The 18,146-nt window shown below is 35.8% G+C and overlaps 2 protein-coding genes across 7 annotated transcripts; both read left to right on the plus strand.

Annotated features, from left to right (window-relative positions):
- Positions 1-1,096: 1,096 nt before the first annotated feature.
- Positions 1,097-5,291, plus strand: PSF2. Its single transcript, XM_086423352.1, has 8 exons — positions 1,097-1,278; positions 1,435-1,509; positions 1,607-1,721; positions 3,483-3,582; positions 3,666-3,696; positions 3,784-3,876; positions 4,438-4,590; positions 4,738-5,291. The coding sequence occupies exons 1-8, from the start codon at positions 1,231-1,233 to the stop codon at positions 4,756-4,758; spliced, it is 636 nt and encodes a 211-aa protein (XP_086279478.1). The 5' UTR covers positions 1,097-1,230; the 3' UTR covers positions 4,759-5,291.
- A 4,443-nt stretch (positions 5,292-9,734) lies between these two features.
- LOC147408888 (uncharacterized) lies at positions 9,735-18,146 on the plus strand. Of its 6 annotated transcripts, none has more exons than XM_086423329.1 (14): positions 9,735-10,153; positions 11,137-11,279; positions 11,520-11,797; positions 11,884-11,950; positions 12,039-12,349; positions 12,434-12,500; positions 12,589-12,848; positions 12,934-13,399; positions 13,507-13,607; positions 13,762-13,805; positions 14,769-14,991; positions 15,168-15,312; positions 16,549-16,649; positions 17,773-18,146. In XM_086423329.1, the coding sequence occupies exons 2-14, from the start codon at positions 11,222-11,224 to the stop codon at positions 17,923-17,925; spliced, it is 2,274 nt and encodes a 757-aa protein (XP_086279455.1). In that variant the 5' UTR covers positions 9,735-10,153; positions 11,137-11,221; the 3' UTR covers positions 17,926-18,146. The 6 variants fall into 6 exon arrangements, with proteins under 6 accessions (XP_086279455.1, XP_086279439.1, XP_086279447.1 ...); XM_086423313.1 differs by having other exon boundaries at positions 9,740-10,153; positions 16,549-16,667; XM_086423321.1 differs by having other exon boundaries at positions 9,742-10,153; positions 12,042-12,349; positions 16,549-16,667.

The raw sequence follows: 18,146 nt of genomic DNA on the forward strand, positions 1-18,146 counted from the left end.
TCTTCAACTTCGAACATGTATAGGACAAAACAAGTTGGCCGTATAGTTAGTTGAGGAGCCTGGCCTATATATGTATAAATTATTTTGAATGTATTAATAGATTTATCCAATGATACTTTGATAATTTTAAAATTTAATATAATATCCAATTAACAATATTCACTATTCCCCCATTATTAGACATCTTTTAGTCGATAGGTCACTTTCTTTAAAGCGTGAAATGTAAATGGTCAAAAAAGCAAATATCATCATAGTGCCTGACAAGAACATATGATTTTAATCAACGATTAGATAATGAAAATGAGTATGGTGGGATTTCCTCTTAGGCAAAAATTTGTTGTTTCCATGAACAAAAAAGTTTGGTGTTTTTCTGAAAATGCCTATTGGCACAAAAAAAGAAGGAAAGAAGAAGAAGAAGAGAGAGTTTCTATTGACACCCCTACTTTTACTTATTCTCAATCATTCACTTATTTTCTTTATTTTTAACTGGGCGTAATAAGTAAAAGTTGTGATGCCAATATCAGCTCTACAAAACTAGGGGTTCAATAACTGAGCATTTGGGTTAGTTGGAGAAGACAAGTTAAAACTCAAAGGGATGTTTATTCGAATTCGGATATCTCATAACTGAATGGAATTATCAAATTTGGATTCGGATACCAATATTTTTTTAATCGAATTCAGATATGGGTCTATCCGATACGATTGCTATCCGTTGACAGCACTATGGACATGTTCATGAAGCCCATGATGGAAAAATAAAAATCAAATCCAAAGGCTATGAATCACCAATCAGACTGATTTTGGTACGAACCGGAGCTAAAAGCTTATGAAGTCAATGAGCAATCAATGCAATTGGATCAGGACAGATTAGTCCATGGTTGGGTTGGGTTGGGTTGGGATGAAACCCAACTCTTTCACTCTAACGTGTTTATTGTTTAGGTTAAGTTGGGCCTGGGCGATCTGTCATCGGTATGGGCTAGAGTAATCTTTTAGGTCCATTTTAAGCCTAGTTGGTTGTATGGTAATTTACTCTAAAAGAGAGGGCGTTTTCAAGACTGTATAACAGGCACAAGTTTCCCGCTCCCGCCACTAGGGTTTTATTTTTAGTTTTTTTAATTTCGAAGAGAGCTTCGGTTTGTTCTTCTCTAATTCTTATTTGTTTGAGCTTCGAGTGCTTACGTTCGAATCGCATCTGAATTTAGTAACCCTAAATTCGTCAAAATTGCTGAAATGGCTGGACAATCTGATCCACATCTATCAATCTTCTCAGCAGCGGAGGTCTGTGATCTGCTTTTCGAATCTCCCAGTCTACAACTAGATTTAGCTTCGAATTTCAATATTTCGTTGTTATTCTTTGGAATTTTGTTTGTTTGATTTTTTCGATTTTATGTTGGATAGCAATGATGATTGTTTGGATGGAACACGAGTTTTCAGGTAGAGTTTCTCGCTGAAGATGAAATTGTGGAGATTGTTCCGAACATGAACATGGATTCTCTGAATTTGATATGCGTAATTATCTGCTTTTTTTCTTTTCTTTAATTATTTTTGTTGATTTGTAGATATTGAATCTTGAAGAGGACTGATATTTAGTTCAACCCATTGACAGGGAGATTTTGGGCCTTTTTGCCCACAAATTGCTACTGAAGTACCGTTGTGGCTTGCGGTGGCTTTGAAGAAGAGGGGAAAGTGCATGATTCGACCCCCACAATGGATGTCTATGGGTGAGTTTTGTGTGTGTGTAGTTGTTTGAGTTTTCTTTGAGATGCTTTGATTAAGATTTATGTATAAAAGCTGCTATTATATTCAATTTAGATAAAATGAAGAAAACCTCACAGCAAGAACTTTATAAATAAATGAAGTAAAACATCTAAAAATGAAATTGTTTTCGCGTTTTTGGAATCAACAACTCTAATTCACTATATGTGTTTGAAGCTAAAAACCTTCATATGATTCCCTGTTATATAGATTGTATTAATTAACTGAAAATTATGTTGCTTATGCTTGTGGTTTAGTCTCTACCGAAGAATCTAGCCTTTTGAAATCTTTGATCTTTATTTTTTGAACTTTTATCAGAAGTATTGATTGGGATTATTTAATCTTTGAGAATGGGTTGAATTATAGCACAGAGGCATCTCTAAATCTTCATCCCATAGTCTCTATGTTGAAGATCTTGGTATGGCTATCATCATTATGTTTGACAATATACTTCTCTTGAAGCCAATGTATGGGTTCCATATATGGTATCTCGTTGAACCCAATCCAAGGTGTTGTATTAATTACTTGAAAATTATGTGACTTATGCTTGTGGTCAAGTCTTCATCATAGAACCTAGCCTTTTTAAATTATTATTTTTTGGTGATCTTTTATCAAAATTTTGATTGCTTGGGATCATTATTTAAAAAAAAAAAAAGAGAGTCTAAATATAGCATATAGTCTTTTAAAATCTTCGTACTGTAATCTTGACATTGAAGATCTTGGCATGTCAATCATCACTATGCTTGCCAATTTACTTCTCTTGACGCCAATCTATTGGTTCCACATGGGGTATCCTTTGGGACATAAGGTCTCAAGAGTTTCACTAGGATAGTTAGAGATAAGGTGAAAGAAGATTTCCTTAATGAAGCACATTTCCCACAGTTTATTTCGTTTGTTGAGAATATGACACTACTACTAAATGAAGCACATAATAGTTTTTCTTGACCGACATAGATCACTTGAATTGAGCAGACATAGAGATTGCATAAGGGCCCTTTAGGGAGTTTTGGATGGTAGATATGGAATGGTTCATCATTAGAGCTCCTACTATTTTTTGGTGATTGTGAAACTCTGGCAATTCTAGAAGCATTTCTCTATCTGACACCATTGCAATATTTTGCACAAACAAATGGTATGGAAATAGAAATGTGGAAAAGACTTCAAAATTTCATATACCGTAAACAGTGAAGAGTGGGGGCTCTTCAAACAATTTGGTGTGCCACTGGAACTAGAAATGAAGGAAAGGTTTATTTGGGAGTTTAAGGTCTGAGCAATGCCAGTCTGCTGCACAAAAGTCACAAGGACATGCTTTAGTGGACTCTATTATCAGAAAGATGTTTCCACAATGTAAAATTGTTTCCTTGGGGGTATGTTAACAAATTTTTGTTCCCTTATACCGTTTCCGAAAATCTCTTCTAGATCCTTTCAGTGAGAATATTATCCTTTTTTTATATATAGATTTAAGCCTGAAGTTGGGGTTTTGATATGAGGTGTCTTGTATGAGTTGTATCACCACATGTCTATAAAGTTTGTTGTATCTCCATTATATGTATTTTTGGATTTAAATGGTGTATGATACTTCTGTGTTTCAAAAAATGTCTCGTGTGTCTGCATGTGAGTAGAAACACGGGATATAATTTCATCAGACTCAATAAAAAAATCAACCAAATTACTAATGGAACTAAAGATTGCATCGATCATTTATTATTTTCTGCTTCGTGGAGCAGAAAAGTTGACGCACGTCTTGGAAGCAGAGCGAGACTCTCCTAGAGAATTTCAGCCACTGCCATTCCATTACGTGGAAATATCAAGGCTTCTCTTTGACCAGTACGTATTGAAAATCATTTTTATTTTTTTGCCTTTTGGCACTGTTATTACTTTGATACCAACCTTAATTTCGTTGACAACAGTGCTCGTGATGACATCCCAGAGACATATTTGGTGAGTTTGCAGGCTGTTATGGCCTAGTTGCTTTTTATGCATTTGAATTCTTTCATGCATTGTGTTTGATTTAAAAAATTCTTACAGGTGAGGTCTCTCATTGAGGACATTAGAGATGTTAGGTTTCATAAGGTGGAGACCGGCTTAGAGACAATTTCCGCTCGGACACATGCAGTCAAGGTATACTCATTTTCTCTCTCCATGAATTTTCTGTCCTTGATGGCTTAGTGGACTTTATCAGCACAAAGCGTTTTGGAGACTATCTTGCCTTACTGACTATTTGTTTAACATTAGTGTTATTTATTAGTCGCTGATGAGTGATGGTACCATCACTTGAGTTTCAGAACTTTCAGTTAAGGTGGATAGGTGCTTGGGTTTCTTCCAAGAATGCAACCTAGTGTCAGTTTTATTTCTTACTTCGGATACCCAAAGTGTCTGTTCATCTTCATCTGTCTAAGACTAATAGGAACCCATCATCTCGGTGAAGAGAGGAATGCCCATCTTACCAGCTTGTATACGTAGATTTTGAAGTCCGAAATTCTTTATTCTTGTTAATGTCCCAATTTTGCTTGACACATCTAATCTATCTGATATGTGTTATTAGAACTACCTGTTCCAGTCTACACATTTTACACATGGTTAATCCTTAAGAATGTCCCATATAATGCTATATATCCCAATAGAAGTTATGTCTTCCCTGTCATTTCTATGCCTCGCCTTATCTAACTCTATGAATTGCAGCTAAAAAATCTATCTGCAATGGAAGTAAATATAGTGCGACCATTCTTTGTGAGAGCTCTGCAAGCTTTCTACAAGCATGATAGTCCACAGATGATACAACAACCAGACACAATGGCTAGTAGACGGCCACAAGTGGCTGATCGTGGACCAAGGGTGAGAATTTTTGTTTATCTTTTTATTGTTGTTGTTGCTATTAAAACTTAGCGGTATGATAAGTTTGATGTGTCATTTGGATGGAAAAGATAGCTATGTCCCCTGGCAAGTAAGTATATTTTTCCTGATAATTCACTGTTTTTTCAGCGGGATCTAAGGAATCGATAAATACCCCAAGTTTTTATCTTGGTTCAGTTACATCACGACCGCTCATCTTTTTTAGCACCTTCGACTTTTACAAGTGCTAGACATATCCTCAGGCAAGGAAGGTAGTCTCGTTCTCTCTCCTTAAATTTCTTCTGAACGTCTTAACTAGGTTTTGTTGCCATTCAATGTCTGAAAGATACCATATTTGTCATCTTTTAAATACTCTTGAGGAATTTTTATGATGTAATCATTCACAAAGCTTTTATAGAGAACGTTCAATCAAACCAGTTGATGGATCTCGATATGGAGACATGACATGGCACATATAAAGTATATGTTTAGATGGCTTTACTGTGTCTAGACATTCAGAGATATCTTGGTTGGAAACATGTAAAAGTTATCTTCACCATTTACTCTCTATTGTAATTTTATTGTGTTAATTTTATCTGATGATAATAGTCTAGATAAATTGAAATTAAGTTACAAGCCTCGAGTATTAACAGTATCATGGTAGTTTTATTAGAATAGTACTCTTTTAAGGCCCTGTACAGCTGCTTAGAAAAGTTTTCCCGCAATTTTTTTTCCACGACTTTTCCTATAAAATTTTTATTTGGAGAGTTAAGAATACTGAAATGAGTTTTCCAGTTAAATTCAGTTATTTGGCTGATGTTTTTCCATTATTTTCGAGAAATTATTGTGGTGCAACCATAGAGTTATCAGACATCTGGGAAAAAATAATCATACAAAGCCTAAGTTTATTTTAAATTGTTCATTTCAACCGTTAATTTAAGATACTTTTTGTTATAAGTAATAAATTTAAAATATACTGATTTTTAGTGTCAATGATCTTCATATTTAGAATGATCCAATGTATTGTTGGATTGGGATGGTCTAAATTATTATATATGCAAGCCCTAGAGGTGGGAGTAATAAAACATAGGAAATGAGTTTACTTCAAAATTCAAATCGATGTGAAGCTAGGTTGAGAGGTCAGCGAAGCAAAGACGAGAGGAGGATAGATGGTATTACTACAAGATGTTGTTTCCTTATCGAACTTCCTACAAAGGGCCAGACACTTGAAGCGTTCCTTAAATAATAAACCCTAGCCAGCCTTGCAATCACATTTAAAAAAGAAAATCTCTCTTATTAATGCTCTTGATCCCCAATTATCTTTTAGAATATCTCGGTGAAAAGCATCTATAGTTCTTATCTCGGTGAAAAGCATCTATAGCACGACTCTATCTTTTCACATGCTATTAAAGACAACCACAACATTTCCCATTTATGGCTTCTTCCTCAACAAGTTGAAAATTAGAGATTTTGGGTAGAAAAATCAAGGGTTTTGTGGAGCAGTTGAAGAGGTGGATTGAAGATGGGGCGGAATAGGTTAAAAATAATTTACCATATAGGTTGCAGAGGTGTTTTTTTTTTTTTTTTAATATTATAGAATCAAAAGTTTTTTGGTTTTAGTTGAAGATGAGGGTAATTTTTGTCAATCTCAGTATGAAGACCAAGGTCAAGGATTTCTCATAATTAGTTAGAAAATACCAAGTTTATCAGTCTTAAGCATTACAATCTATGGTTACTTTGCTTCTTCAAATAAAAAGAAGCAAACGCGCCCTTCAAATAATCCTCTTGGGGAGTTAACTTTGTCATCTGTGACTGGGCGCTATGCTTTTTCTACTGGGCTGTCAATGGGCACCTCTGGCATTCATGGCCTAGCACAGCCCGATATCTAAATAGGCCTAGTAAGTGGTACACTATCCAAGCCCAATTCATGTTGGGCCAAAGAATGGGCCGTTAACAGTCCTAAATCTCACTCTTATTGGTGGAACTAGACAACGCAATTGTTCAATGAGTTGATCTCAGCTTCTCTCTACATTGGTTGCTGTTGCAAAAATAATAATTTGATGTTTTTGTAATTGTTGCATCTATTAAATTTTATATAATAAAAAATAAAAGAACATCTATTGCCACACCAAGTCATCAACTCTTATAGTCCTTAAGAACCACCACTGTCGTAGTTACCACTTACTACCACCTTATTTTGGACTATGGCTAACTTCGTCCCCCCCCCCCCCCCAAAGTACACAAAGGCAATGGAATTTAGGGTTTGGGGGCAAGAATTTGCAAAAATTACGAAAGATTTGTTATGGGTTCTCGGAGAATAGTGTGACAAGGTGAAAAAACAAGGAAACATTACTTAAAGCACTCTGGTGGGGAGACTTCTTTCTAAGTAGTCCTTAAGTTTTGAGTGGTCTCTTAATAGTTCATCTAGTATAATTTTCTTTTCTTAATAGTGCTTGTACTTCATCTTACCTTGGAATGTTTTTTAAAATACCTGAACTACCCTTTCTCTCATCTTCTCCACATAATTAGATTTGTCAACAACGATTATGATAATTTTTGACGATTTTGTATCGTGAATAGCGATTGGATAATGATATGCTCTTAATTTTGAATACATTTTTTATTTTTTTATTTTGACAATTTATAAAAAAAAAAAAAAAAAGAACAAAGTTGAAATTCTAATTTTTTCGATGATTTCATTGTAATTTTTGATTTGATTGTTCATTTTGCAACTATGATATATGCTTTGTGTATTTTGAAAAGATTTACCCAATATTAAAGTTGGAAAAAAAAATTTGGATCACATTTATAGTGTCGAGTTCACCAATTGTTGTTGTTTAGTTCACCTACTTTTATTGTTGAGTTCCACATTTTTATTGTCGAGTTCAAGGTAATTAAACATGAATTAAAATCATCAAATTCATTAATAGTTGATATTAATATTTTGAGTTAGACGATATTTATTAATGAACTTGACTCTTTTAAGTCATTTTTAATTATCGTTGAACTGGATAATAAAAACGTTGAACTCAATAATAAAAAGTAGTGAACTTGACATTGTAAATATGCTCCAGATTTTAAATTTTTTTTGTTTTTCGACTTTGATATTGGGTAAATCTTCTTGAAATACCCAAAATGTATATGTCATAGTTTTGTTCTTCATTTTTGTATTTATAAATTATTGAAAAAAAATATATCTAAAAATGTTCAAAATTAGTAATATATCATTCTCCATTTGTCATTCACGATAGAAAATCATTAAAAATGATTGCAGCCGCCATTGGAAAATCTAATTATGTACAGAATATGAGAAAAATGGTAGTTCGGGTATTTAAAAAATATTACAATGTGAGATGAGCTCCATGGACTATTAAGAAAAGAAAAATTTACTTAGTGGACTATTAACAGATCGTCCAAAACTTAGAGACTATATAGAAAGAAGTTTCTCCACTAGAGTACTTTTAGGGTATGTTTGATTGCACATGGAAAATAGGGTGGAAAATCAATTTTCATGGAAAATCACATTTTTCAAGTGTTTGATTGCACATGGAAATGGAAATTCATTTTCCACCCCATTCAAAAAGTCCACTAAATCATGGATTTCACTTTCCTACTCATATGGGTGAAAAAATGAAATCCACTCATATTTTCCATCATCAATTCTTCCCTACCACCACCACCATTACACTAACCTCGTCGTCGTCGTCATCGCCGTCGACTCCATCTCCGACCACCTTCTCTCTCTCTCTTCTTCTTTTTCTTCTTTTTCTTCTTCTCCTTCTTCTTCATCCCTCACATCTTCCGCCACCTCCACCACCACTACGTTCTCCCCCCATCTTCCTCACTTACTTCCGTCGTCGCCGCCACCACCTTCGTCGCCACCGTCACCACATCCTCCCCCCTCCCTCTTCTTCTTCCTCGTCATCTTCTTCTTCCTCTCGCCCTCCTCTCATCTTCTTCCTCCTCCTCTTTTTTTTCTCATAATTTTCCATGATTTTATCCAAGTGAAATCAAACAATGGAATTTGATTTTCCAACCCTACCTATTTTCCATAACTAATTTTCCATGGATTTCAAATTCCATGGAAAGTGACTTTTCATGCAATCAAACATACCCTTAGTAATTTTTTGAAAAAAACAAAAAATTATTGCAACCCATCTAATGAATTTAATTCATTAATTATGTATTATAAAAAAAAGTTTCGTGTGTTAATAAAAATTCTCAAAATATTTTGTTTTTTTTTTTTTGTTAAGGTGTTCTTTGAAACTTTTCTTTTATTATGTAATATTTTTAAAGTAAATAATTAGTAGCTTAGTACAGCTTTAACAATATTTTTAAAGCGCGTGAAGTTGGTTTTAAAATGAAGTCGTGGTATCAATACTTAGGTGCAACTTGATTCGGGTTGGTTCGGTTTAGAGCAAAATCAAAATCGAACCGATCAAGATTGGTTCTATTATATAAGAACCAGAACCGAATCGATTTGATCTAGAACCAAAACAACCCAAGCCGACCTTAATTCGGTTTGGTTCGGTTAGGTTCCATGGGTTAAAAAAAAAATACACAAATTAATTAATAAAATAATGGAAAATACCTTCGTTAGGCATAACAGATGGAGATAACCAATTGTCGCCTCCGCCATTACTAATGGAGGAAGGAGAGAAGAAGAAGGATGGAAGAAGAGACCAGTTGCAGCCCGCAGCCCTCACCTGTAAGAGTCGACTAATGAGAGAGAGAGAGAGACGGAGAGGCGACCTGTCGGCCGTCGGAGTTGAGAGAGCCCGCAGCCACTAACCCTAGCCGCACGCTGGCAGTCGAGAGAGAGAGACCGACCTCCCGCCGAAGTTGAAAACAGCCAGCAGCCGGCAGCCGGCAGCCCGTAGCTGTAAGAGAAAACTGAGAAACGACAGAGAGACCTCCCGCCGGAGTTGAGAACAACCAGTAGCCGGCAGCGCGCAGCCCGCAGCTGTAAGAGAAAACTGAGAAAGGAGAGAGAGAGAGAGAGAGAGAGAGAGAGAGAGAGAGACCGACCTCCCGCCGGAGTTCAGAACAACCGGCAGCCGGCAGCGCGCAGCCGCAGCTGTAAGAGAAAACTGAGAAACGACAGAGAGAGAGAGAGGGTAGTTAGGTTTTTAAAATGAAAAAATAATAATTTATATTAAAAAAAACTATTGGTTCGGTTTTCGGTTAGGTTCGGTTTTTCATTAAGTCTGAACCGATAACCGAACCGAACCTATCGGTTTTCACTTTTACAATCCGAAACCGAACCAAACCAATCCAAAACACACGGTTTGGTTCGGTTCTCGGTTTGAACCGAATTAACTTGCACCCCAATTAACACTCACAGCTTCCTAACGATTTTATAGGGTTTGATTTCGAATCGGATCAAGCGGGCGAGTCAAACCGGAAACGGTTTGCTTCAATCCGATCCGGGGGCCCAGGTTTTAAACCCATAGGGGAAATAGGTAAAAAGAGTAAGAACTTGGACAAGAAGCGGGGGAAGACGGAGGCGTCGTGGATAGAGCTCTGCTATTTCCAAATCACTAAGTAGCAATCGACGAGACTGCAAGTAATTTCCCCTTATTTTTATTCTTTTTATTTTTCTTATTCTTCTTGTTATTTTTATTTTTATTTTTTATTTTTTTCAATTTGTTTGTTGATGATCCTTGATGATATTGTTTAGGACCACTCAATGAGTAATTTATTGTGTTATGATCCCTACTTTTTTATACAGTTAAATAGGAGTAAGGGTTGGGTAATGAGTACCCATCTGACTCTTTATACAGTTTTTGAGAGAAAAAAAAAATACTTTTTTTTTTTTTCCTTCTTTATTTTGTTATTAATTCTTGGGTTCTGACTAGCATATCCTCAAAAGAAGATAAAATGAAAGAAAGTAGATTAAGATGGTTTGATTGGTACAATGAAGACCAATGATCTAAAAAGTGAGAATGTCTTGACCAAAAAAAAAAAAAAAAAAATCCAGATTATGAGAATATAATCTTGTTCATTGGGATACCTTGACAAAATATGGGTTTTATCAAGCTTTTGCTAATATGAAAAATCCATGTATCAATTATATTTCCTAAGCTTAGTACTCTGAGAACGCCTTTCCAAATGGGTACTATGTAGGTGCCAACTAACTTAGTTGGTAAAGTCTATGGGTGAATACCATTCCCACCATCACTGAGTTACTGATCTCATTAAAAACAGGCTTACCAATTGAAAAGAAAAATGTGGGTTGGAATTCGATACCAACTACACTCAGTTATAATTGTTTTTCTACTTATTGATGTGTGTTCACTCCAATCCATTTTGTAAGTATGAGGTATGATTTTCATTTCATGGTAGGTATCACTTAGTAGCCAGTTAAATGTCAGCCTATAACAAGCAGTGTCAGGACATATTCATTGATGGGTATATGATCTTTTTAAGAAGAAATGTTATACATGAGTTTCCATGAATAAATCAACTCTTGAACAATTTCCTTAAAAAATAATTTGGAAAACTCATTGGAAAATCGTCTATTAATCTTTCATTTTCCTTTTTTGGCAGTTCCTTTTGCTCTACACTGAGGGGTACGCAGAATTTGAATTTTTTCTGAAGCATTTCATTGTTGGCAATCAGAAATACAGACACCATGGTTTTCGATTTGGATCTTTTTCCCGAAATGCTTCCTGAGACAGCTGGTGTTAATGGTAACTAGTTTATCTTGAACATGTACATGGTTCAAAAAAATCGATTCTGTATTAGCTGATACATTTCTAAAATATTAAATGTTTCGGGGTCAATGTCTAGTATCGGTCTTGGTTGATACCGATACATATAAACCGATGTATTCTGATATTTTCAATCATTATCATGAATATATATTCTTTTGTATTTTTTGATGTTCAATCTTTGTCTTAGAAGGGATGATTATGAACTTTTTTTGGCAGCTCGAGCTGGGGCCAAATTCCAACCAAAGGCCAAACCCCGAGCCAGAAAGGAAATGATCCCAACAGTGCCCTCCATTCTTCCCAATGTTACAGAGGAAAAGTCAGTCACAACTGCCTCCAATGATTATTCACATTCTGTAGTTACACCTACAACAATACTGGCTAATAGCACTTTAACAGATTCTCCATCTAAACCTCCTGAGAATCGAGAGTCAATTAATAGCATTGAAGTCTTGCATTCAGTGGAAGTTTTACCACACCATGTCATGACCAGAGAGGTAAGGATTCATAACATATATATATATATATATATATATATATTTTATCTTCTTGAGTTTTACATTATTAATTTTATTACTCTCAGACTGCAGATATTTTTTCTGACTTGGAATCTCTCGACAATATTCTTTCTCAATCCACCACTACAAACGGTGAGTGATGAACTTTCTTAACCGATTTGAAGATTTTATGCAATTCTATCTTAATTGCACTCACTGACTATCTGTTGTTTCTTATTAGCAGCAAGTACTGTGAGAAAATTCCAGCCTAAGGTCAAAATGAATTGTGGACCTAGAAACAAACTTCCCACATCACGTCCTGTTACAACTGACACGGAGAGTTCCTTTTCTCATCCTAAGGACTTGGAGGAAGGACATAGCCTTTCAACTCTTTCTTCTATCGACCCCTCAACCTTAAGGGCATGTAACTCTCCACCAACTGATAATTCACCGGAACATCTTTTGTCCAAAGTGCCAGTAAACAGCACAGAGGATGGAACTTTTTATTACAATGGAGATCTTTTGATGGATAATGGAAGGCTTGAGAGAGAGGTAAAATATTTGAATTTTGCATACCCATTTCTGTTTCTTTATTTTTTCCTGGCAAATTTTGTTGCAAATTTTGTTTTCTTTTAGGAATCAGAGGCATTTCCTGGCTTGGAATCTCTTAATCTTATTTCTCAGGCCACCACCACCACTACTGGTAAGTAATAAAACCCATAGAATTCAATATTTATTTCACCCGTTTTTATTTGTTTTGAGTTGTGAAGTTATGTGTTTGCAATTTACAGGGGAATCTGTTTCTTTTGCAGGGGAGAGTCGGTTAATTCCACCCGAAACTGAATACTTGGATGACAATTTGACTCCTGCATTTCCACCTGATGGTTTTTTTGATTTCGAAACCATGAGGCTCTCTGATTCTGCACCTACTGACCCTTCCTCTGAATTTCTAGTGATTGATGAGTTGACGCACGTTGATGTTCCGGATTCAAATACTGCCATTCCTGAGGTTGTGGATTCCCCAATTGTTCCTATAATGTTGAGAAAGGAGGTAATATTGTTTAGTTCCTATGACCTTTTATTCATATTTTTTCATATTAAACCAAGCATTCAGATTCATCAATTGGGTTTCTCAGAGTACGAAGCTTAGGAAAAGAAAAACTTCAACAGCATCAGAAGACACGGTGAATAAGGTTCGTTCCAAGAATGTTGACCTTTGTCAAGGGTCTCAGGATAAAAGACACATATCTTCATCTGGTGAGGTGAATGAAGAAGGTAAATCATCAAGACAGCTGAGAAAGAGGTCAACTCGTCCTGTTCTTGCTGATGAGATGGAAGATGGGACTCAAGAAAATGGAGACTTGCATGCTGAGACCTCCAACTATTCTCTGATGGATGAAGATGACAATGGTGATGATGAAGATGAATATATAGAAGAAACTCACCACCGTAAGAGGGCACCAAGAAAATCTAAGAAGGTAGCAGTTGAAAAGGGGAAAACAGTTCAAAGGCGTAAAAATGCATCTGAAGGATCAGACCCATTAGACAAGGAACCTCCCAAAAAGACGTTCTCTCATTCTACTCGACGAAACAAAAGACAAGGTACCTCCGATTCCTGTGCCTTTGAATCCATTAGAGTTTACAGATGTTACAAGTTGACATATGGTCTTTTCTACATTTGACACTCAATTGCTATTTTACATTTCTAGTGGACAAGGTTTTGCTTGAAACCCCAGAGGAGCTAATTAATCCCCGAAAGTTGATTATTAAGGATCTTATCCTTCTTGCAGAGGCCAAGGAACGGATGCTGGTACATACCCAAGATATCTAATTGTGTTATAAATCTTTTTATAGCAGAAATAATCACGACGTTGTTTTCACCAGCAATGTGTATTTCTATTAGTATTAGCATGTTTCAATGTCACTGCTTGTCTTGCTGAACTCTTTCATGTTCTTGTTTGCAGAATAAAGATGCAGTAGCATCGAAGAAGTCTATTCCCACTCAAAGGTATTTGGAATATTTACCTAAGGGTCCACAAACTACAATTACCTTTTATCTGCATTAGTTGTGGTATTGTTGATTGATTTGCTTTTATAGACTGCAAACTACCATGGAAATGAAGCATGGCATATCATTGTCTTATTTCTTTTCATGGAAAATTCAAATAGGTGATTGAGCAGATTTAGGGGGCCAGGACCCATTTTTACATTGCAGAAAAACTGACCACTAAATTGATCTGTAAAGAATGTTGAGTCTATGTCCATGAATATATCAACCAATGGGGCAATAAGGGAAGACATTGCTCATTTGACTTGAAAAGAACATTATTTTGGGATTTTAAAGGGTTGTTGAATGTGATAGTCCCACAACTGCTTTCCTGTATAATGACATTTTATTGTATCGGAATGCGTATTATTTCTAGGAGACGTGATACCCACAATTAGTTCTGAAATATATTTTGGTAAAATGGGAACCTGCTTTCATTCTGGTTTGTGACACGCACCGCACACTTGTACTTGTTAGCCATTTTACTGATAGATGAGCGCCATGAAAGGAGTGCCTGGGCAATGGCTAGAAGCATCACCAGGGGAAGTAGGGTTTTTGGGATATACCATTAACATGTTTTAAATAAAAAATGAAAATCTGACCTTTGGGTATGTGTGGAAATCGAAATCTTGTGCACTCAATTAGTCTTTGGTACTTGTGTTTATGAAAGTCATCAAGAGGAGAAGAATAAGAAGTTTTTAACATTACTTGTATTCACCCTGTGCTTTTTCTACTGGCTTTTTACCATGTAGAGCTTTATATTGTAGGAAAGTGTTCTTGAACATTGTAAACAAACTTTCAATTTAAAATAAATATGTTACTATTTTGAAAAGTTCAAAATGGATAAGATACAAGCTCATTTTCTTATTGAAGTTTCCATTTATTAGTTTCTATGTGTAACTATATTTTATTCTTATTATGCAGCGTTAGTAATTCTTTTACTCAGGATGCACCTTATGATGAAGATGACCCCTTTGCTTCAATGCGAGGTCTAAACCCCGATGATGAAGAAGCAACTGTAAACCCTGATGATGAAGAAACATTTGCTGGTGTTCAACAAAGTTCCTTTAAACTGAATTACCATTCCTTTATGGATAGAACACCCAAGGAAAGATGGTCGAAACAAGATACAGAATTGTTCTTTGAGGTAGAATTTGTGTACATATTCATATATAACTGGTTGTTTCTTAAATAAAGACTAAATCTAGAAAATGAGAACAAGGAAATATTTCAGTGTGGAGTTTGTAATTCAGTGAAGACCGAACCAATTTGAATTTTCCATGAAGTTCTTTAACACATTTATTTGATTTATCTTTTTGGCAGGCTGTTCGGCAGTTTGGAACAGATTTTGCAATGATACAACAGCTATTCCCTGGTCGAACACGGCATCAAGTGAAATTGAAGTATAAAAAGGAAGAACGTCAACATCCTTTGAAGCTTTCTGATGCTTTAACTAATCGTTCTAAGGGTAAGTAATACCTTCTGGGAGTGATCTTCTAAAGTTTCTTCCTACCTCCCCTCCTAAAGTTTATTCCTCGTCCTTTTGGTGTCTTGTCTAACTGAATTTGAGTTGAAATATTTTAGTATTACGCTATTAATTAGATTTTGGTAATTTCTGCATTTTCTATCATTAGGCCATGTTTGGGTAGAGTTATTTTCAAGCCAAAATGTGCTGGGCAGACAAACGTTTTTTATTTCTCTGCTGGAACATAGTTAATCATAAAAATGTTCACAAGGTAGAAAAGAGAGGCCATTGCCCAAGTCGTGTGGCCCATGTTCTTCCCACCAAGCAAGGTTCAAATGGCAGTTTGCTTTCGATTCCTAAATATGCCGTTAATGAGCAAAAGACATTGTGATGGGTGTCTGACAATGACAGAGAAGTACATGTCCACCTATTTTGGGGGATGAACACCACCCTTTGGTAATTGCCTATGCAAAATATAAAAAAATAAAAAATTGTGGACCATTGTCATGTTTAGTCTAACCAATCTAAAGAATGCAGTGAAATCAGATGAATGTCGAATAGTTTATTAAAATCAATATTTGGTTTTGAATTATCAAATATTGTTTTTATTCTCACATGCTCTATGTGCCTTATTCCATTTGGCGAAAAGGAAAAGAAGATAGAGCAACAAAAACTATGGACTAGTACCCCTGAGTTTAACTTTTCACCATTGCAATTGCTTTTAGTTGTTTGTAGAAGCAGGATATTATGACATTATTGTCTATGAACATTTTCCCGTTCTAATGAAGTGAGGAGTCTCTTGTATATGCAGTGATGCATCAGTTGCTAGCTCACGTTATGAGTCAAAGAAGATAGCTAACTAGTTTTTAAGTTGGTGGTTTCACTTTGAATGATATATGTGAACTTGGGGGGTTTGGAGTGAAAGAAATAATAGGGTCTTCAATAGTAAGATGAGAAGCGCTCATGGCAGCTTCTTGGAGATCTTGGGCTTGTTGTACTTATGGTCGAAACAGAACATAGAGTTTAAGGGGACAACTTTTGATGACTTTGTCTTTAGATGGAACTCTTTATGTAATCTTTGATGCTTTAGCTTTTCATTGTTTTGTAGCTCTTTGAGAGGCTTCCTCGGCCTCATTGTACTTGGTTTTCTCTTCTTTATCAATATATTACACTTATAAAAAAAAATAAGTTTAGAAACATTGATATAAAATTCCCTTCTCTCTCTTCACTCTTTTGTAGATCATTCCCATTTTGAACTGGTGATCGAGCGACTTCAACAAGCTGCTGCTGCTCAGGCAGAGGAAAACGTGGAGTCCATCAATGTGACTGGCGATGAGGAGGTCACTCCCGAAACAAATGTACTCTTTTTATCATTTATTCTTTCTTTTCTATATGGGTTACTCTTTGATACTTATTTACTAGATTTTTCACACTATTGTTTATTTGTGTGGACCCTCGAGATCATACTGATTTTCTTAGTGGGGTTGGTGTTTGACATGGTCTAGCTCCACCCCAACCACTGCCACCACTAGGGCTGCAACTTGGGTGGTTTGGCCTGAACTCAACCTGGGCTCAACCCGATTGATGGCAAGCCTGGGCTGAGTTATGTAGATGATGAGTTGAGCTTGGGTTAGAATATCTCAACCTAATCTCAATTCGGCTTGAGGGTTCGGGCAACCCAACTCAACTTGAACCCGATGTTATATGCTAATATATAAATATTCCATATTAGTTGTATATTTTTTAAATTATTTCTTCCTATAACTAAGAAAAAAAATCTTTTTTGTCTTTTCTTTCTATTTGAGTCCATTGCTTTATATAGTATGCATAGATTTCTTGAAGATGAAGAGTCATTTTATTAATGGTATTGACATTAAGGACTAAGAAATGAAGGGAAGCATCATCATGAATTTTATTCAATTTAGTTTTTTATTTTATCTTATTATTATGGTCTGTGGACTATTAGATATTATTGATGTGGGCTTTGGTTTAGTATGATTTGTTTAAATATTCTTTCAATGATGGATTTGGAGGTTGTATGCGATTTTATTTACTAATGATTTTGTATTCAATGTGTTATTTCTTGTTTAAGTTATACTATTTATTTGCTGATCAAAATGAATTTAGGGTGTGTTTCAATGAGCTGAATCTGTCCAACCCACCCAAAATTACCTAACTCAGGCTAACCCGATTTTAGAAACTCAAGCTCTGGTTGGGGGTTCTGCAAGTTGGGTTGAGCCTGGGTTTACCCTCCGACCCGCCGAGGTTCAGCCCTTGCCACCACACATGTGCACCAAAGGTACCATGGAGAAGCACAGATTTATGGCTCTAGCTCCATAGAATCTCAAACCCCATTCTTTGGTTGATTCTGTGTATTTTCTCTGGGTGGATAACTCTATTCATGACTCATGTGTATGAAATTAATTTTTTGGGTCTTATTGTTTGCATGTCGCATGCTTTCAGGAAGAAGTATCAAAATCCGAATGGAAGGACGAAGATGTGGTTAATAATGTGGAACCAGAGGTTCCTGTAGTTCATAGTCCGGTGAAGTCACATGACAGCGAGGATGATCTCCATAGATGGAGTCAGTATAAGAGTGATTACGATGAATACTGAAGTAAGAGCATATCCTACCTGTTGTTTCCATTCTGTTTCCTCATTGAATGCGTGTATTAGCTACTAACAAACTAGCTATTTGATGAGCTATATAGTTGTATCTGTGGGTACTACCATTCTTTTGGGTGTCCTTAGTGGAATTTTGGAGCACCCCAAGCCTGAAAGTTGTGAAGAATTATTAATGTTGATTGTGAGTACATTATCTTACTCTTTTGGGCCCA

This window comes from Akebia trifoliata, chromosome 2, assembly GCF_017979445.1.
Source record: "Akebia trifoliata isolate Shusen 1 chromosome 2, ASM1797944v1, whole genome shotgun sequence".
NCBI lineage: Eukaryota > Viridiplantae > Streptophyta > Magnoliopsida > Ranunculales > Lardizabalaceae > Akebia > Akebia trifoliata.